The 21921-nt window shown below is 44.2% G+C and overlaps 1 protein-coding gene across 1 annotated transcript; it reads left to right on the top strand.

The window, feature by feature from the left end:
• Window positions 1-232: 232 nt before the first annotated feature.
• Window positions 233-21542, top strand: COPB2 (coat protein complex I subunit beta 2). The gene is made up of 22 exons (XM_083178304.1): window positions 233-390; window positions 1811-1948; window positions 2035-2121; window positions 2937-3063; window positions 3957-4105; window positions 4232-4378; window positions 5219-5318; window positions 5620-5762; window positions 6164-6363; window positions 6497-6607; window positions 7779-7867; window positions 10868-10974; window positions 11137-11280; window positions 11737-11867; window positions 15807-16014; window positions 16140-16250; window positions 16698-16912; window positions 17284-17376; window positions 17720-17900; window positions 18385-18459; window positions 19399-19512; window positions 21222-21542. Exons 1-22 carry the CDS (start codon window positions 388-390, stop codon window positions 21312-21314), a joined length of 2766 nt encoding a protein of 921 aa, XP_083034430.1. The 5' UTR covers window positions 233-387; the 3' UTR covers window positions 21315-21542.
• The last annotated feature ends 379 nt before the right edge of the window (window positions 21543-21921 follow it).

The raw sequence follows: 21921 nt of genomic DNA, 5'->3' as shown, positions 1-21921 counted from the left end.
GCAACCCAGTGCTTTATTGAAAACTAAATATCCACCATAACTTCCATATTTAATAACAGTTCAGTGAGCATCACTTTAAGCATATGGATCTCTTTTATACCGATAATCCCAAGCCACACAGCAGCACCACCTCATTCATATATCACCCAGAAAGTGATGTCATATATCTGCCAGTCACAGCATGGATTCGCGCCCGCGGCGGGGGCAATAATAACGCCACGTCACACTGTCTTCCTCCCTCTGCCAGTCACAAGATGGCGCACCACGTCGCGGAGGCTGATCATACAGCGGAAGCGGAAAGGCCACTCTCGCGAGATCTGCTGCCCGGACTCCCGGAAGCTCCACGTCAGTGAGAGGCAGTAGCAACGTATAGGAGGAACCGGAGAGATGGTGAGTGACACCGGGGCGCTGCGGCCTCTCATGGGTCTAGTCCAGGGGGAACAGCTTATATGTGCATGACAGCCAGCCTGCAAATCCCTCATTGTATACAGTGTAGATTTGGAATAGACATAAGCAGGGTATTCTGGGACTTGCAGTTCCATTACAGTTAAATGGTGAACAAGTTTTACAAACATATACATACATACCTACCTACCAACAAGTGTAGTGATGACAGGTGTAAGAGGTGTGCTTGCACTGCAGTAAATTTAGGGCATGCGTCTTACAGTGTGGTGACGGCTGCCATCTCCCCAACCTTGCTACCTGCACCTGTTGGGCATGATGCATTATACCGCCCATTACCGGAGAGTAAAATTATGCCCTGCACCTGATACCGCATTTTATCCCGGCGTTCAAAATCCTGACGCCGGAATCCCGACAGCCGAAATGCCGACAAGGGGGGGACATGGATTGCCCCCCCTTGCGGGCTCGCTGCGCTCGCCACGCAGCGGGCCCGGTGCCTCGCTACGCTCGGCACACTAATTTATTCTCCCTCCAGGGGTGTCGTGGACACCCACGGAGGGAGAATGTGTCGGCATTTCGGCGGTCGGGATTCTGAACGCCGGGATTCCGACCGCCGGGATTGTAACTGCATCCCCTATAAACTTGCCCTCTCCATATGTCACAGGTGGATGTTGTTTTGTGGGTCACACACCCTGGCTCCCATTGCGCATGGTACAAACGGGACAGACCAACCCAAATATTTATACCTATGTGTTGGCCAATTTTTATTCTTTTTATTGGCATTGTTATCGATTGCTTTGTTTCAGAATTACCGGTATGTGTCAAAACCGCCGGCAGCCAATCACAATTCATGCCTATTGAGCTCTTTTTAAATGTGATGTGATGTCATCTCTGCTGAGTCACCTGATGCATTTGACCTGCCAGGTGGTCTGCAAAATAATGTTGTATCTGGAAGATGTATGGTGCCCTACTATTGGTACCAGGGGTAATTTACTTTATCAACAGCAGAATGAATAATGCAAATGTATAAAACATGAGTGACATGGAGGAGATGGGGTTATCCTATTAGTAGTGGTCATTTACAGCTGCTAATAGCTTTGCTTGGTTTTTTCCAATTAGCCATGATGCCCCCACTTAGGGATTATGCTTTGGGGGGCCTCAGCTGTTATAGCCAGCCGTCAGAGCCAAGACATTGGATTGGGAGCTTCACCCGGATCACATGTGTCATCACATGTTTGCAGGTCCTTTTTTGGATGATAAAAACAGCATCTAATTGGATGCCACAATAATAATAATGGTCGGTCATAATCATAATTCGCAGTATCAGGCTGTTTTTATCAGCAGAAAATTGGATACCTCCTTCATATTCTGTAGTTGAAAAAGTGTATTTTTTTTTTTATCGTTTCAGCCTCTGCGACTTGACATAAAGCGGAAGCTGACCGCTCGGTCTGACAGAGTAAAAAGTGTTGATTTACATCCTACGGAGCCATGGATGCTGGCGAGTCTTTACAATGGCAGCGTATGTGTATGGAATCACGACACCCAGGTAATACGATATAACCTTATGCTGCATGAATACAATACACTATTGCACATTAGATACAGCTCAAATATTTATTTGTTTTATTTCAGACTCTGGTGAAAACTTTTGAAGTATGTGATCTGCCTGTCAGAGCGGCAAAGTTTGTAGCCAGGAAGAACTGGGTCGTCTCAGGAGCAGTGAGTGGGAACCTGTATATTTTTCTGTAGTTCATCACTAATTTATATTGGCCAGATTATTATCAGATATTCCATCTTGGATCCATTCAGACCATAACGCCAGAATTCCTAGCAATAAGCCGCAGGGGGAAGTATTATAGTTCTACACAAAACCATTGAACTCTTATTAGGTGGTGCCAACTGGATGCATGCTTTGGGGGTTATTCAGAGCTGATCGTCCTGCAATCAGATAACCACCTCCCCACCAGAGTGAAAACCCGCTCTATGCAAGTCTGCAAACGGCTTGTGAAAATTTTGCCGATCGATGTACGGCTGCAAATCCGTTCACAACTCATTCATCATAGTACGCTTCCCAGTCTGTGCGTAACCCTGACCCTTTCACGACTCAGGCGGATCGAGGCCAGAGCTGACGTCCCAAGCCTTCCCTGAAAATGCCTGGACATGCCTGCTATTTCCCTAAGACTCCCAGATAACACCCGGTTACCACCCCCTAAGGCCCTTCTGTCAGTGAAACAGCGGCCGGCTTATGATTAAAAAAAATTGCAGCATTTTGTTGCAGTTTGGCATTACTCATGTGCACTGCGATCTGTACACATGAGCAGTCATTCCATAATCGGTCACTGTGCAAATTTGCAGAACAGCTATCAGTTCTGAATAACCCCCATTGAATTGATAAAGTGAATAAGCAAAATAGTTTTTGTTGACTCTGTTCAGTAAATACAATGGTGACCTATATGCATTTACCACAGTAACTACATGTGCTGTAGGTCTCTGAGACAAGTGTTGTGTATGACGCTGTTCTGCTCTTCTCTTAGGATGATATGCAGATTAGAGTGTTCAACTACAACACCTTGGAGAGGGTTCACATGTTCGAGGCTCACTCTGATTACATCCGCTGCATTGCTGTGCATCCTACTCAGCCTTACATCCTGACCAGCAGTGGTAAGACTTCTGAGACCTTGCTAAGCATGTATACAGACCTGTGCTATGGGAGATGCAAGGACAGTAGAAGTTAGTCAGGTGTTAGACAAGTATAAAGGCATAATTGCTTTGTTTTTCAACACCGTCTCTGGGAGAACCCATAGAAGGTCAATGTGAATATATGGGGTGTATTGTGGCTTGCATTATCATGACCCCAGACAGCCAACCAAAATGTAGACTCTGCTGTTCAGTATCACAATTCAAGTCATTACACAGCCTATGTAGACTGATTTCCTTGGTGAAGGTCGCAGAATCTGGGATTTCAATCCCAGGATTTGGGATTACAAAATGCTTGATCCCAGGATTGGCTTCCCTAATACAAAAACCACCCTGGCCAGCAAGACCTTTACTAACATGGGCCGGTGTGGCTGGGAGCGGTATTGCGGTAGCGTGACCTCTGAACACATCACGCTGCGCAGAGTCGTACAGCCGGGTACAAGAGAAGCCAGGCAGCGTCTGAGCAGGCACTCAGATGCTGCCCGGCATTAGACTGTGCATGAGCACAGTCTAATGCTACTGTATGGTAGGTTCCGGGATGACAGTTTAGAGATGATGTCTCTCTTCTGGGAAGTGTAATTTCTAGTGGATGAATATGATTGAGAAAGATTAATAAAGCAAACAAATACTATACTCCTAGTCATACTCCATTTACATGGGGAATTTACTAGTTGTGTCCTCAAATACACACTGTAGTGCAAGATATGGGAGCAAGTTGAGGCTTCCCCATTAGTTTATAAAGATATTCCCACCACTTATTTATTCTCTTCATATTGTCTATTCTGTCCTTGATCTGGTCACAAAGCTGTTTGGACAATAGAAGATTCTAACAATACATTTCCTCCTATTTCTGGCAGATGACATGCTGATTAAGCTCTGGGACTGGGATAAGAAATGGTCCTGTTCCCAGGTGTTTGAGGGACACACACATTATGTCATGCAGATTGTCATCAATCCAAAGGACAATAACCAGTTTGCAAGTGCCTCACTGGACCGTACCATAAAGGTAAGCCAGCCTTGTGCCTGTCACTGCGTCGTGCTGTACTTTGCCGTACTGTGGGCTATTGGTATTGTGTGGATTACTTACTGTCTTTCTGAAATCACTCTCTCACCACATCTTTGTTGCACATAGGTTTGGCAGCTCGGTTCGTCCTCCCCCAACTTCACCCTGGAGGGACATGAGAAAGGGGTTAACTGCATTGACTATTATAGCGGAGGTGACAAACCCTACCTCATCTCTGGAGCAGATGACCGACTTGTGAAGATTTGGGACTACCAGGTCGGTGAGCCTACAATAAATGGCATAGAAATGTGCTGTCTAATCAATTTATATTCATTTAGACAGATGAAGCCAGTGAGATGATGATGAGTCTGCTATTTCGCACTGATTTATGTGGAATAAACAGAAACTAAAGAACTGTCTGTGTCAGTCACTATCGCATGCATTTAATAATATTATACATCCTTCTATAGCCTGGCCTCTGTAACAAGTAAGCCAGTGCCCTGTATTACACCATTGTCACTGCAAATCTGAGTATATCTAGCAATGGGAGAGTGAGGAATTTGTGTATATTTTGAGGAAATCATCGGTCCCTAATTTCAGCAAGTTCTTACACAATCTGCTCTTAGTTGTGTTCTTTACCTGAATTGCAGACCGTGGGGCAGATTTATTAAGCCTGGCGAAGTGATAAAGTGGCCAGTGATGATGCACCAGCCAATCAGCCCCTAACTGTCAAGTTACTTGCTGGTTTGAAAAATGATATTTAGGAGCTGATTGGCTGGTGTGTTAATAAATTTCCCCTTATGTTTCTGGCTGTGATCGTGTGCAGCTCTTCCATAGAGTACAGTACCTGCATGGCAAATACATAGAGGCTGATACTCTGTTTATAACCATTGTACTTCTGACATAGGGACTGAACAAGGGATGTACTGAATCACGAAACCTGCTCTTTATCAAGTACACCTATAGTTCATAACAGACCACATCCTAGGTTTCCCCCATCATTTCTGTCACTTCTATGGTGGAAAAAGGAATACAATTGTATCTAGGTGTTTTAAAAACACTGATTGTGTACACTTAACCTTATGGGATTCTTCTGTTTTTTTTTTCTTAACTCAGAACAAAACGTGTGTTCAGACTCTGGAAGGCCATGCTCAGAATGTGTCCTGTGTCAGCTTCCACCCTGAGCTCCCCATTATCATCACCGGTTCAGAAGATGGTACGTATGTTTTTCTCACCTCTCACAACATTTTTTTAACTCCTAGTCGTTTTATTACTTTTGCCATTTTTGGGGGGAGCAACCGCTTCAATATCAGCACAAAATTTCCCTTTAAGGTCTCTTTTTTTTTATTTATTTATTTTTTTCCCCAAGGAAATTTAAATATATATTTCACAGTCACATACTTTTGGAAATTATGTTTTTTTTTTTTTTTTTCTTAGAGAGCCATCTGTACCCTACCTCCTGTAATAAACCGTCCATTTTAAGGAACTTCCCATAATTCACATGTATTTTTATTTAGGCACTGTGAGAATCTGGCATTCTAGTACTTACCGTCTGGAGAGTACTCTGAACTATGGCATGGAACGGGTCTGGTGTGTGTCTGGCCTCCGGGGCTCCAACAACGTGGCACTGGGCTATGATGAGGGCAGCATCATTGTTAAGGTGAGAAACAAAAGTATTGGTGATTGCAAATAAAAATGACTGATCTAATGAAGTCTATAAGCAAGTAGACCATTTACTTAATAAGCATAATCTCTTCCAGTTTACATGCAGTTGGTTTATAAAGTTCTTTGAATTCCACAGCTCACCGTAACATTTACCATTTGCAGGTTTAGTAAGATAGAACGGCCGTGAAGATCGTCATTACATATTTTTTTTTTGTCTATTCAAATCGTTGCACACTCATCCTGTATGTATGGTAATTAGTGTCGTGAACACAAGACATGCTGGGTTAAACTCTGGCAAATGTTAAGTTTAGGGTCCATTGCAAACAATAAGGGATTTTAGATCTTATTATGAACTTCCCCTTTCTCTGTGACTGTAAACCACCTCTTTATCTCTAGTTGGGTCGTGAGGAGCCAGCAATGTCCATGGATGCAAATGGAAAGATCATCTGGGCCAAGCACTCTGAGGTACAGCAGGCCAACCTTAAAGCCATGGGCGAAACCGAGATTAAAGACGGAGAGAGGCTCCCGCTAGCCGTGAAGGACATGGGCAGCTGTGAAATCTATCCCCAGACCATCCAACACAACCCAAATGGGAGGTGAGGACAAGACTAGAAGATATACTATATGTAGCCAGTGTGACAGAAGCTGCTTTGTGCAGAGAGACCGGCTTCTTACGTTTTGTTCTTGCGTGGCACAAATATTGAGCAGCCTGTTCCATTCTTGTTTTAGGTTTGTAGTGGTGTGTGGAGACGGAGAATACATCATCTACACAGCCATGGCGCTGAGGAACAAGAGCTTTGGATCTGCACAAGAGTTTGCGTGGGCCCACGATTCCTCTGAGTAAGTTATGTTAGGTCACCGCAAAGTAATAAACGGTACTTGTGAGTTATCTGGGCGTCCGATTTTGGTACTAGATCGCATACGATATCGCATGCGATATCGCATGCGATTTGCATGCGATTTAGCATGCGATTTGCATAAGATTTGCTATTCATTTCATTACCCCACTATCCCCAAAGTGTGTCTATCAACGTGAACCCGAAGCGTGGCGAGCGCAGCGAGCCCGCGAGGGGCGGCGGTACGCGTCCTCCGACCTTTTCATGCCCTACTATCCACTAGGGCGTGGAGTGAGAATAGAATAGTGTGGCGAGCGCAGCGAGCCACCGAGCCTGAAGCGTGGCGAGCGCACGCGGACACCTTTACAGGTATCCGCGTGCCCTTGCGGGCTTCACAGGTGTCCGCGTCCCCTCGCGGGGCTCGCTGCGCTCGCCACGCTTCGGGCTCGGTGGCTCGCTGCGCTCGCCACACTATTCTATTCTCACTCCACGCCCTAGTGGATAGTAGGGCATGAAAAGGTCGGAGGACGCGTACCGCCGCCCCTCGCGGGCTCGCTGCGCTCGCCACGCTTCGGGTTCACGTTGATAGACACACTTTGGGGATAGTGGGGTAATGAAATGAATAGCAAATCTTATGCAAATCGCATGTTAAATCGCATGCAAATCGTAAATCGCATGCGATATCGTATGCGATATCGTATGCGATATCGCATGCAAATCGTAAGTACCCAAATCGGACGCCCAGATAACTCACAAGTACCTAATAAACTTTTTTTTACTTTCTTTTTACTGCATTCAAAACGTTCAAAAAGATTCATCCCAATTAAGCAATATTACAGTATAGGTTGTCCTGAGATATAGTTGCACCCTTTAACTGGATTTGCACTTAAGTGTGGTCCATAGCATGAAAAAGATCTGAGGAACATGTATGGAGCAAAGCACTTGGGATCTAGGTAGGGGGCAGAACTATAATGCTCTCCTCTCACTTCCTGAATGGTAATTTATTCTATATGGCCACTGATGATGTTCATTGTTTGGACAGTGACCCATTTAGTGGGTGCACCTCCACTTTTCTCTCCCCTCCGCATCACTCTTGTTGTTCTTACATTATTAAGAATCCCGGGTGCTGCTACTTCATGTGGTAATACTAAAACATTGTCATTTGTCACTTATAGATACGCAATCCGAGAAAGCAACAGTGTAGTGAAGATTTTCAAAAATTTCAAGGAGAAGAAAAGTTTCAAACCAGACTTCGGAGCAGAAGGTCGGTCCCTGGAAATTCGCATAGGCATTGTCTGTAAAAGGCTTTTCTTTCTCATTTATAAACCTTACATTATAGGAATGTGAACAGTGCCTTTGTGTACACGGTACTCACATGAAATGTCTAAGGGCATTGCCGCAATATGTGTTTCTTGTGGATCACATTGGTACATATACATTTCCCCCACCTGGGTGAACTGATAAAGGACGGTGCAATACTAAATTGAAACTGTATAAAGGTAATGGTTAGTCTAACTCTTCACTTGTGGAACTCCACGCCAAAGTCAGCCAAAAGTATGTGTTCTCCCAAATCCCTGATGGCGCACCGGCCTTAGTATAGGGAAGGCTGAAGCCACATCACGTAGTTGCAGCGGTGACTCCATTGTTTTCCACAGCTTCTATTGTGTTGTTGATAATGCTGCAACCGCTGGCTTCCTACTGAGTTGCCAAACTGCTACGTGTGCTAATCAGTCTCTCCATTGAATCCTATGGAGGAGCAGGTTCTCTGTCTGAACATGGCCATTGGCGTCGGGGCACTTCCTCAACTGGGTAACCAATTGCTAAAACAAAGTTGTATGGATCTGCGTCTTTGTGCGGTAACCAATGGAGCTCATGGGCAGTTTGACTCTGTCGTATGCGTACACTGAAAACATTGTCCGTTTGTGTCTGGGATCACCACTATGTGCACCTCTGAATCGGGTCTTTTGGGATTTTCAGGACTGCACTTGGTGTTTTAGTGCAGGAAGTTCTAATGCATAATTTCTCAGCGGGGACCCACCAGGATAGTTCATGTGAACCCATAACTCTGGTGAAAGCCTCCCTGTATCCCACATGTTGGGATAACCAATATTTTTAGCCAGCAGTGCAGAAATTGTCATTTGGGTCTGCAATATAGTAAGTCCTACCGCCTCTTCAGTATAAAGACCTATACCAATATAATACATTGAAGCGCCTTTTACACTTGAAACCTCTCCTGGGCTGAAGTCTGCAATGCTGGTTTCTGTTAACTGTGGAACATTCATTTAAAGTATAATTGAAGGAATTTCTGCGCTTTACCCCTATATATAATGATAAATGGACATGAAAGCTTATTTCTCAAAAAGCTTTTTATTGGTGCAAAAAACAACAAACAAAGTGATATAGACTGATCAGTGTCAGGTATATACAGTGGATTGAAAAAGCACGTAAGAATGTCTGTGTCACAAAGCTGTGACCTTTGATGCTTAATTCTGAGCAGTGAGGGCTGGCCTGTCCCGGTAACCTGCTGAGGGTATCCCCTGGGGCTCTCTAACTTCGTCACTAATGATGTAATGCTGGTTGGGACGGTAGTTAGTCTGCACGGTTAGGGGTTCAGTGGGTTGGTCGGGACGGTCAGGAGCAAACTGATCAGTGGGGGGGGGGGTTTTGAGTATAATTGCCCAGTTCCTGGTGTGGAGGACTGGATAGGGTGAGCGTGGTCCTGAGGCAAACGGTAGCGGGGGTAAGTACAGTACGTTAATGGGTGGTGAGCGTGTGCGCTGGGTGGCACCGGAGGACGGCATCCCTTACCTCGGGTGGTGCACCCGCGCTGGCTGTGTCTCGGTCCCTCGTTGCTGGCGGCTTGCTTCTGTTGCTGGTTGCTGGAAGACCCGGGCTGCTCCTGCAGCTCCGGGTACACGGTGCTTCTACGCTGGCTGGTGTGACTTCCGGGTCGGGCGATCTCGCGAGATCTCGTCCGCCGGGAGCGTACCTGTCCAAACGGAGCTCCGTGTGCTCGACTCCTCAGGGTTGGAGGAGACTTGGGTGTAGGAAAGTACTGGGATGAGTATGTCTCCGACGCGTTTCGGCCCGTAGGCCTTCTTCTAAGGAGTTAAATTTAACTCCTTAGAAGAAGGCCCACGGGCCGAAACGCGTCGGAGACATACCCATACTTTCCTACACCCAAGTCTCCTCCAACCCTGAGGAGTCGAGCACACGGAGCTCCGTTTGGACAGGTACGCTCCCGGCGGACGAGATCTCGCGAGATCGCCCGACCCGGAAGTCACACCAGCCAGCGTAGAAGCACCGTGTACCCGGAGCTGCAGGAGCAGCCCGGGTCTTCCAGCAACAGAAGCAAGCCGCCAGCAACGAGGGACCGAGACACAGCCAGCGCGGGTGCACCACCCGAGGTAAGGGACGCCGTCCTCCGGTGCCACCCAGCGCACACGCTCACCAACCACCAACGTACTGTACTTACCCCCGCTACCGTTTGCCTCAGGACCACGCTCACCCTATCCAGTCCTCCACACCAGGAACTGAATTGGGCAATTATACTCAAAACCCCCCCCCCACTGATCAGTTTGCTCCTGACCGTCCCGACCAACCCACTGAACCCCTAACCGTGCAGACTAACTACCGTCCCAACCAGCATTACATCATTAGTGACGAAGTTAGAGAGCCCCAGGGGATACCCTCAGCAGGTTACCGGGACAGGCCAGCCCTCACTGCTCAGAATTAAGCATCAAAGGTCACAGCTTTGTGACACAGACATTCTTACGTGCTTTTTCAATCCACTGTATATACCTGACACTGATCAGTCTATATCACTTTGTTTGTTGTTTTTTGCACCAATAAAAAGCTTTTTGAGAAATAAGCTTTCATGTCCATTTATCATTATATATAGGGGTAAAGCGCAGAAATTCCTTCAATTATCTCTTACTTCTGCAGTTTGATCTTCTGCACTTTTCTAGCAGCTAACCCCGCACATCTGCACTTAGTGCGCAGTCTCACAACCAACTCTTACCTTGATTCATTTAAAGTAGCTTTGGGGTCCTAGTCAAGGGGAACCTAATCAGACTACTATATAATGGCTCCGTAAGCTGTGGGCCACTGTAGGGATTAGTTGAGCCAGTACATTATACAGATCTATCTGGCCTTAAGTTTAAATGTTACCCCTGTAGTGTTATGATGATGCTTTACTGTTGCCATCTAAGCGTATGGTGGTTTCTTTCAGTTCAATAAGTTTGTGGATTTTTTTTCTCCTAAGGTATCTATGGGGGATTTCTGCTTGGAGTCCGGTCTGTTAATGGTCTGGCCTTCTATGACTGGGAGAATGCTGAGCTTATCCGGAGGATAGAGATTCAGCCTAAACACGTGAGTTGGCGTGACTTCCGGTGCAATATTGCAACCTCTGTGAATGGAGGCAGAATACAGCAACAGTGTAGTACATGATCAGACTTGTATAGAGCTTGTTAAGTGAGAGGGAATATGTGGTGCTTTCTGTTCTACGCTATAACCATTCTTATTGTATGGCAGATCTTCTGGTCTGACTCGGGAGAGTTGGTCTGCATCGCTACAGAGGAATCTTTCTTCATCCTCAAATACATGTCTGAGAAAGTAGCTACCGCCCAAGAAACGCACGAGGGGGTCTCTGAGGATGGCATAGAGGATGCTTTTGAGGTATGCAGTACTTACGTTTTGTTACTTGACACATCTGACAAACCATATGGCTTTAAGAGACTTCTGTAAATCCAGTATATTGCAGTGTTATATAGTAAAGGTCTGGGTCATATAAATTACCTGGCATTGCTGAGACATCGCAGCAGATGTTGGCATGCCTGCATATAACTATAGGAAACCAATATTTTATGTAAACATTTATTAACCCTTTTGCATTTGATCGGTCTGATGCCATTATATTGACCTCCTCCCACCAATATCAGCAGGAGTCTGTCCCCAGATGCCATTACTGGAATGTGAAGCATACCCTTCCCGTTTAGAGAAAAGTGTTTTCTAACTGTGTACAGACCATTCTAATTTTACAAATTGCGGAATGTAAATTCTGGTAAACCAGGTGAAAGATAACTATTAGGTTGTATCAAGTCCGTCACTGGGATCCTTTTTCTTACTTCCCAGGTGCTTGGCGAGATTCAGGAGATAGTGAAAACTGGTCTATGGGTTGGAGATTGTTTCATCTACACCAGCACTGTAAACAGACTGAACTATTATGTAGGAGGAGAGATTGTTACCATTGCACACTTGGACAGGTGAGTGAGGTTTCTGCATCAATGATCACCCCTAAGTTTACAGAGACAGATGGTAGAGACTGACCAGATTACTTATAGTGAACTAAAGGGGTGTACACACGGAGCAAATTTGTGCTATTTTCTAAGCAATCTGACTAGATTGCTTAGAAAGTAAGCACAGATCTCTCCGTGTGTATGCTCCGAGAGATTAAATATCTCTTGCTAACTAACTCAGTGCATGCAGTCCCAATCTAGTTAGATTGCTTAGCAAATGACTGCAAATCTCTCTGTGTGTACAGAATGAGAGATACTGATCGCAATCTCTCATTCTGAACAACTACCCGGCCTTTTTTTGCTTAAGCAAAATTGCTAAGAAAAATTGCTTAGCAAAATTGTTTAGCACAAATCTCTGCGTGTGTATGTGCTCTGCATAGGAGATCTTTACACCAGCAAAATTGCTTAGCAAAATTGCTTAGCACAGATCTCTACATGTGTATGCCCCTTAAGACTTTGCTGTTTTTTATTTGATATAAACTGCTACAATGAGGGGGAGGGGTCTGTGACCTTTTAACTTTGTGGATATTGTAGTTCCACAGCCTTCTCTTATATAATTCGGTCAGGGGAGCTTCTACAATATATATATATATATTATACACTAAACATTGGCACTCACCTTTCCTAGTTTTGGGGTGCCCTATGGCTTGTGACCACATTGTTTAAACAGACATTGTAGGGGCTCTGCACACACTAAATTAACTGATAATAAATAGTGGAGATTTGGTTCATGAATTGATCAATGCATTTAAGCCTGCAGCCGCCGTCACGGGACCCCACCTTTCTGCAGGTCCTAGCACTATCGCTCAATATGGCTACAATACACATAGCTATCACATCAATGTTTGAATCAAACATTGATGTGATAGCTATGTGTATTGTAGCCATATTGAGCGATAGTGCTAGGACCTGCAGAAAGGTGGGGTCCCGTGACGGCGGCTGCAGGCTTAAATGCATTGATCAATTCATGAACCAAATCTCCACTATTTATTATCAGTTAATTTAGTGTGTGCAGAGCCCCTACAATGTGTGTGTGTGTGTGTGTATGTATATATATATATATATATATATATATATAGCCAGGTGGTATAGAAATATATACTCAGACAGCGGCACTCAATGGGTGTTTGAAACAAGTGTATTCAAGCGGTCCAACGTTTCGGGGACTAGCCCCTTTGTCAAGGTGCAGGAAAAAGAGGTTTTTCATATATATATATATATAGCAATGTTTGTAGGGCGGCACTCCAGGATTTAACAATCCTGGACTCTTCTTGTTAAATCCTGGAACCACGGGAGCTGAGGGAAGGCAACCAGGTACTTATTGGTTTATTCGGAGTGCCGGTCCCTTTGGAGAATATATATATATATATATATATATATATATATATATATATATATATATATATATATATATATATATATATATATATATATATATATATATATATATATATATATATATATATATATTCGGTCCAAATCAAATGGTCAGTGGCCTTCCTGGAGGTTTTAATACTAAATATAGTAGATCAATTAATTAAGCTGTAGGTTCTATGCCCAGTGCTCCTTGGTTTACATTGCCCAAGCTATTTTCTTAAAGTGTATTACATTGCTATTTTCATGCATTGTGCAAGTTGCATGCATTGTGTGAACGTAGCATATTAATTCTGCAGTGTGCGACTGTTGTGATTTGTACAGTAGTAGTGACTTCAGGCCTAATTAAAACCTTATCGCTCATCAACAAAGTTGCAGATGACTGTGAGTAGATAGCCGCCGCCCAGACCTGCCCGGTGCAAATCTGTCAGTGAAGTGCAAAATTCTCACAATCCGCTATCCTGTCGCACATCCTTAAGCAATTCCCAAACCATCAAATGATTTCTCCAGTTTGTGCAAATGTAAGTGTGGCCCTTCCACAACTGCGTGACAGAGACACTGATTTCTGCCACTCGCAAAAAACATCCGGTGTTCACCACCTCCCCGAACGCCGACTTCCTGTCTGTCAAATTGCGAATAGATATTTTTTGCTATTTCTGTTGTACCTGGGCCAGTGCATGCACGCCATGATCTATGCGCATGTGCAGTCATTCGAACGGATTACAAATTTGCCCAACAGCAATCAAGTCTGAATAACCCCCTTCATTATGAAACACCAAAAAATGGCAAATAAGATGGCAAGGCAGCGCGACAGGCTGTGAGAGTGGTGATGAGCAGAGCATGCAAAGGGTTGGAGTGTGGAACGTTCATTAATTATGTAACATTGACAGCCAGCAAGTGTATTTTATAGTACATTATAGTGATTTTGAAAGTTGTGTTGGTACTTGTTTCCTAGCACGGCCACCACGATTTATATCGTGGTGGTCGTGTTGGAAAAAATCGCGTCGGGTGCATACCAAAACGCACACGACGCGATGTACCCGATTTCTCCATAGGCTTCAATGTTAAAATAATTTAATATTGAAGCCTATGGAGAAATCGGGTCTCCATAGGCTTCAATGTTAAATTATTTTAACATTGAAACTGAGTACATTTAACATAGAAAAAAAAGGTAAATGGCCCTACTATCCACGTCGGCGTGGAGTTAAGAATATATAGTGTAGCGAGCCACCGAGCCCGAAGCGTGGCGAGCGCACGCGGATACCTGTCAAGCCCGCGAGGGACGCCCCTCGTGGGCTTGACAGGTATCCGCGTCCCCTCGTGGGGCTCGCTGCGCTCACCACGCTTCGGGCTCGGTGGCTCGCTACGCTCGCCACACTTTATATTCTCAACTCCACGCCGACGTGGATAGTAGGGGAATGAAAAGGTCGGAGGACGCGCACCGCCGCCCCTCGCGGGCTCGCTGCGCTCGCCACGCTTCGGGTTCGCGTCAATCGTGGGGGTGGCGGTCACAATGGGGGGCCATTATTTTTTACACACATATGCCGGGGCCATACCCAATGAGAAATGGCCCATATTGGGCCATTTCCCATTTTTTCCTATGTTAAATGCACTCATTTTCAATGCTAAAATATTTTAACATTGAAGCCTATGGACAAATCGGGTCCATCGCATAGGCTTCAATGTTAAAATATTTTAACATTGAAGCCTATGGAGAAATCGGGGGCATCGCGTCGGACGCGCATAGGCTTCAATGTTAAAATATTTTAACATTGAAGCCTATGGGGAAATCGCGGGCATCGCGTGCCTTAAAGTTAAGGCACACGATGCCCGCGATTGTGGCCGTGCTAGGAAACAAGTACCGTTGTGTTATATGTAAATTAGTCTAAAATTGTAAATCAACCCTTGAAACTCCCATCTGCAAGCTCAAAAACGCATTTCCCATCAAAACAACACCCCTACATACATGTCGCACATCTTTTACCACCTATTTCTACTGGTCTTGTAACTGAATATAAAAATATGTTGGCTGCAGGTTTTTAACCCGGACATTAAGCCAATAACGTTAATATTCAGTCTTTTCTTACCTCTAAATTGGCCAAAAATGACCACGTTTTTCACAGATTCCTACATTAGCCAGGAATGGGTTCACATTGGCAATGGTTGATTCATTCTGATCTGATTTTTGATGATCCTAAAAACAAAAAATGGTATTGGTTATCGTAATATTTGTGTGCCTGGACTGAACCAGGGATTTCCTCATTCAGTGATACAGCCATACAAGCCAGAAAGTAATGTGATTTTATGGCGGCCAATCACTTTGCAGTTTAGCCTAAAGAAAGAATCCGGTCATTGGAAGTTCTTTCCCATGGGCCTTTGCAATGTAGCCGACCTGGCAGACACACATTCTGGTTTGCACGCTTCTGTTTGACGTGTTTGTTATTTCTGTACACAGCATATATTTGATCTCCATACACTTTAGGCTATGCGTGTTGTGTCACTATATGATCTCCATCCTCATTCTCTCCTCAGGACCATGTATTTGTTGGGCTATATCCCTAAAGATAATCGCCTGTATCTGGGAGACAAAGAACTGAATATCGTCAGCTATTCTTTGCTGGTGTCCGTTCTAGAGTATCAGACAGCTGTTATGAGAAGAGATTTCGGCATGGCTGACAAAGTGCTTCCCACCATATCCAAAGAACAGCGAACCCGTGTAGCCCACTTTCTGGAGAAACAGGTGAGAATATCTTCTATTTATGCAGTAATGGGCAGACTGTTCTCTATGGAAGTAGTATGATATTAGGCATCAGTTGTTTTACAAGAGTTGTTTTGTCTCTTACTCACTTGTTCTTCATTCTGCAGGGCTTCAAACAACAGGCACTGGCTGTGTCTACTGATCCTGAGCATCGCTTCGAGCTGGCGCTGCAGCTGGGCGAGCTGAAGATTGCATACCAGCTGGCAGTAGAGGCGGAGGTGAGGTGCTTTCATACAGTCTGTGCCAGTATTCTTGTCTATTATTACCTACTATTGAAGAACACAGTAGGGTAGGGAGTAGCGGTTTACCTGCTTTGCTCCTGTGTTCTTCAATAGTAGGGTAGGGAGTAGCGGTTTACCTGCTTTCCTCATGTGTTCTTCAATAGTAGGGTAGGGAGTAGCGGTTTACCTGCTTTGCTCCTGTGTTCTTTAATAGTAGGGTAAGGAGTAGCGGTTTGCCTGCTTTGCTCCTGTGTTCTTCAATAGTAGGGTAGGGAGTAGCGGTTTACCTGCTTTGCTCCTGTGTTCTTCAATAGTAGGGTAGGGAGTAACGGTTTGCCTGCTTTGCTCCTGTGTTCTTCAATAGTAGGGTAGGGAGTAACGGTTTGCCTGCTTTGCTCCTGTGTTCTTCAAAATAAAGCCTTTTTTTTTTACTGAACCCTGTAGTCTGAACAGAAATGGAAGCAGCTGGCTGAGTTGGCCATCAGCAAATGCCAGTTTGGGCTTGCTCAAGAATGTCTGCACAATGCCCAGGACTATGGAGGTCTCCTGCTGTTAGCTACGTCTTCGGGAAATGCCACCATGGTAAACAAGCTGGCAGAAGGGGCTGAGCGAGATGGGAAGAACAATGTGGCTTTTCTGAGCTACTTTTTACTTGGGAAGTAAGTGCACGCAGGGCTTTTCTTACCACTGTACCGCATCTTGTTGTTGTTTTTTTTATTAATTTGTAGCTCCTGGTTCTCCGTAAGTATCATTGCAAATACTAGTACACAATTCCCTTATATTTCACAAGCTCTGCCCCATATGCAGTGCCCGGGGATGTGCGATGGCAAAGTATAGAAATAGTTGTCCTGAGAATTACTATACAGCAACATTGCAGATGTTTCCGTGCAGCTCTGTGGGACACACGACCTGCAATGTTGGTGGCCATAAGTTGGAAACGGCTGGAACGCCAACACCACCTGCTTCCGCCGCTGACTCACTTGCCCCCTTTGTGTCACTGTATGTTCTCACTAATTTATTTTATTCCCAGGCTCGACACATGCCTGGAAATTCTGATTTCCACTGGTCGTCTCCCTGAAGCTGCATTCTTGGCAAGAACCTACCTGCCGAGCCAGGTGTCCCGGTAATATGATACATTGTTGTATTTTTAGTAAGAATAATTTGCTATAGCAAGACCTGTATTTGAAGCCAATATTAACACCATAGCGAGAGATGTTGTGGTGCAAAAAAGTGCTTAAGTAGTATGGTCCAGTGACTGGTTGTGTGCATGTGTGGGCGCCGTGTGGGCGCCATGAGATTGCCATGCACAAATACAGAAGATTAAAAAAATAGGTTCTCATTAAACAGATATGGGATAATTGATAGATGCTTGGTGTTCTAGTCCATGAGAGAGTATCAATACAGTGCTCTGTGGAAGGGATGATATTGCCATCACTGAGATGTATGATGCCATTGTCTGTTATTAGGGTGGTAAAGCTATGGAAGGAGAACCTATCTAAAATCAATCAGAAAGCTGCCGACTCCTTGGCAGATCCAACAGAGTATGAGAATCTCTTCCCTGGCCTAAAGGAAGCCTTTGTGGGAGAGCAGTTTCTAAAGGAGAACAGCAGCGCGCTCAGGCCGGCTACCGAATATCGCCATGTGACTGTGAGTAGAACACGTGTCATTTGTATGTCTCACATGAACATCATGCTTAAATAATTTTACATTGAAAATACAAATATAACCTGTGACCAGTGTTCCCTCTAAGCTGTGCGCATGTGCGCGCGCACAGACATTACAACAGAGCGCACAAAGCAGCAATGTTTAGTATCATTTTGAAGTTAAGTTAACACAAATGCTGAACGTCGTTTTCCAGTTATATATAAGTGACGCACAAAAATTTACATTTCCTTCCAAAGTTGCACAGCCAATATCTTTTGCCGCACACAGCCTTCGTAAAATTAGAGGGAACATTGCCTGTGACATAGAAGGTTGCCTAACAACTGTAATGTTTCTTCTCACAGTGGTGAAATGTGTCACTTTGCCCTATTGCCGTTTATACGCTGTGCGCTGATTTTGGTGACTTTGCATGTAAGGATTTATCCTGCTGTCTCTTTAGTAAATGGTAACGTAATCTGTGTCATCCTAGCCAAATGAAGAGCGGAACGTCCTGGATGAAGCAAAAGTATCCATCTGTGTGCCATCTGATGAGCCAGCGGCAGTGGTGAGTTCTATGACATGACCTGTAAAACTGTAATCCATAATTGTAATCCAGCATGGGAACATGCACATGATTACTGGTAAAGGGCGGGATGTTCTAACATCCGCTGCCCATTATCGCCCCCCTTCGCCGGCCACCGCATTCTTAATAACGGCATATGCTCTAATGCAGTTATTAATGCAAGGGACAGCTCTTGCTATAAGGGCTGTCCCTTGCGATTCGGTGCCGGCACTGGACTTCCGGGTCTGCGACCCGGGAGTCCATCTGCGGATCCCTCACAGTAACGCTGCGGTAAGAAGCCCAAAGCCTTCAACAGGTAATAGTCAGCAAAAGGCCTTTTGCTGGCGATTCCCTCCGCAGCGCTGCCACTGCGGAGGGGCACGATAGAGCATACAGAAATGCGGTAAAAACCCAGATAACGGGGTTTTTACCGCATTTCTGATTTAGAGATTCTCCCCCTTAATCTGCTGTAAAAGCTATAGCCTTCAATTAGCCATCTATCTACAATATTGTGCGTTTCTGAGGGTTACTACCCTGATGAAAAGTCTAAGCAAGTGTTTACTGTGCTATTTATACCACTGACAAAGTAAAGGATCAGGGCTGGAACCTTTTAAAAGGTTTGTATCTTAAAAGACATAAGTCCTAACCCATAAATGATTCAAGCAGGTCACCCATATCTACCAGGATATAAGAGAAGGTACAGAAAACAGTCTAAAGAGGACAGGTGTAGAATTTGACTAGCATCCAATCAGATTCTATTGTTAATTTTATACAATGCCCTGCATAATTGAAAGCTAGAAGCTGATTGGACATCTCCCTTCATAGTTACAGCAGTAGTGTTCTGTACTAAATGAATAAGGATAAAATGTGTCAAGTCTTGGTAGGTGGACTGGGTGGTATAATTCTCCATTTGTACATGATTACTATATTTATTTGTTGTAGGAAGAGGAACAAGAGAGAGATGTAACCCCACCCCCAGCAGCTCCTGCACCTTCAGTCCCCGTCTCGTTGCCTTCAGCCCCAGTAATACCATCTTCCCAAATCCCAGAAGATAAGGTGAGTGATGGGTAGATGATTACTACAGCTCTCTGATTTGTTGCTCTTGCCACCAGTTTTGGCTTCTGTGCAAGTGGTGGACAATCTTCTAGGTCACAGGTTCTCAAAGTCGGTCCTCCTTACAGAATCAATTGAAATAATTTGCTCCACCTGTGGATCTCTTAAAATGTGTCAGTCTGTAATGAGTGAACCTGTTGGTGACCTGAGGACCGACTTTGAGAACCACTGTTCTAGTTTATATATGGGTCTATGACAGGGTTGCCTACCTGACCCCCTCCTTCAGGGAGAAAATGCTGTGTTCCTGGACTTCCCTGGTAATGTATGATTGCCATCACCTGTGGTGAAACACCTTTGTTATCAATTACCTAGCTCCCCACAGGAGATGGCAATCCTACATTACCAGGGAATCCCAGGAACAGAGCATTTTCTCCCTGTAGGAGAGGGTCAGATAGGCAACCCTGGTCTATGACTCACTCTAATGCGATCACACTGCACAAATGGGTAAAGACCCGGTATTTGTAAACGGGACTTAAAACGGGTCTGAGCCATAAAGACCCTTTCACACTGCGTGTTGTAAACGGTATATTACTGGTTAATTACAGTTTTTGTGCCTTTCACATTGAACCCGTTGTGAAAGGTACAAAAACGGTAATCCAGTAATATACCCCCCTCCCCTGGTACTTGCCAGCTTGTATGCCTGCTCCCCGGGTCTGAACAGTGTAGGACCCTTCTTTTTACCTGTTTTGAATTACCGGTTTTCTTGAACCGGTAATTTAAAACTGGTGCTTTCACACTGCAGCTCTAACCATTTAAAAAGGCAAAAAAATCATCAATATACCGTTTTAGAGCTGCAGTGTGAAACGGGTATAACGGGTTCTATCATGTTTTTCTGGTATTTTCATTTTACTTAAAATAAGTAAATATAAACATCAATAATAGATGTTACATTTTTGTTAGTACTTCAATTAGTGTATTAGCAGTTTACACTACCAGTAACCCCATAACCTACAGCAGCAGTAGTGGGAATTCCAAATAAAATACCAGAATCCGTAGCAGTTATGCCCAGTAATACACAAACATCACAAGTAACCTAACAATATTGCTAGCATACTGTATTATGCTAATGACGTCAATAAAGTCGCCCCAGTGTGTGCGCACAATCTGGGCTGCCCGTCTCCCCAGTAAGTACGCTGCTTTAGCTGCACAGAATTTTCACATTGATATGAAACCTGTGAGTGCCAAGGGGATTTGTCCAAATAGGTGTGACAATTGCCAAGCAACCCACCTTTTACTAACTCTTTGAGTGCCAATGTTGTGAGATCCTCCAAATATCTGTTAAAAATACCAGCGCCGCTCAAAGCGACTGCTTTATTTTATTTTTTTAGTGCATTTTTTTTTTTTTTGTGTGCAATATTTAACTAAACTTAAATAGATTTACTTGGCTGTATTTTTATTTATTTATACTAAGAGAACAGTCGCTGTGAGCTATGCTGGCATTTTTAGTGGATATTTTGAGGATCGCTCACGGCAACGTTCGCACTCAAAACGGTTAAGTAATATATTGTACCTCCATTATTTAATATAAATGTATTACATTGTGTTTAATGGTATTTTAAGTGTTTTCTGCAGCGGTCTGGAGGATTGCTTATGTCATCAGGTGTTAGTCTAATCTTTGCTGTGTGTCTACATATTTTTTTTTCCTCCCCTAGACTTTCTTGGACTTGGAGGAGGATTTGGACAACATGGAATTAGATGATATTGACACAACAGACATAAACCTAGATGATGAACTCTCTGACTAATATGTAATAGTCAGAACTGTATTTAAGTGACCAAACCAGTTTCCTTCATCTGTCGGCCATACTGCAGCTGGCTCTCCATCGTCCCACAGACCAGATATCCAGGCACCGGCTATGGGGAGTAGCACCTTCTTGTACATTTCCTCGTTAGCTGCTCTCCAATTTTTATGTTCTGTCTGAACTTCAACAATTGATATTTGTTCATTAACTAAATAAAAGCTATTGCTAACATCTATTGTATGCATCATTTTCTCATACCTGTCCTGCTTGGCACACATTGGCCTGTTACCTCTACTCTCCCCTTCCACGCCAACCAAATAAGTTTTATATGCAGCCATGTCCCTATAGGGCACTTTTTTGCCACAGTCAAGTATGTTCGTATATACGTTTTTACCTAACTCAGTAAATATTCACAGAAAAGCCAGTAGCATCCTATAATATCATGATGGTACAGATGCTGTTTATTTGATTATGGATCCACCATCTATGAAGTGACTGTACTGTACAGCTGGAGGATAGGGCAATGGCAAAACTGCAGTGGATATAGCTGTAGCTTGCCCATGTGCCAGTTGAACAATAGTTAGTTCATTCTTCAAATAGTTTTCTCAAT

This window comes from Crinia signifera, chromosome 3 (assembly GCF_055691185.1).
Source record: "Crinia signifera chromosome 3, ASM5569118v1, whole genome shotgun sequence".
NCBI lineage: Eukaryota > Metazoa > Chordata > Amphibia > Anura > Myobatrachidae > Crinia > Crinia signifera.
The sequence above is the reverse complement of the archived record's forward strand: the minus strand, read 5'-3'. Positions and strand labels throughout refer to the sequence as shown.

Coding starts and splice junctions, on each gene's coding strand:
- COPB2 (XM_083178304.1), top strand. Junction 11,281..11,736: donor GCATAGAGGATGCTTTTGAG/GTATGCAGTACT, acceptor CTTACTTCCCAG/GTGCTTGGCGAGATTCAGGA. Junction 16,015..16,139: donor CCCACTTTCTGGAGAAACAG/GTGAGAATATCT, acceptor TTCATTCTGCAG/GGCTTCAAACAACAGGCACT.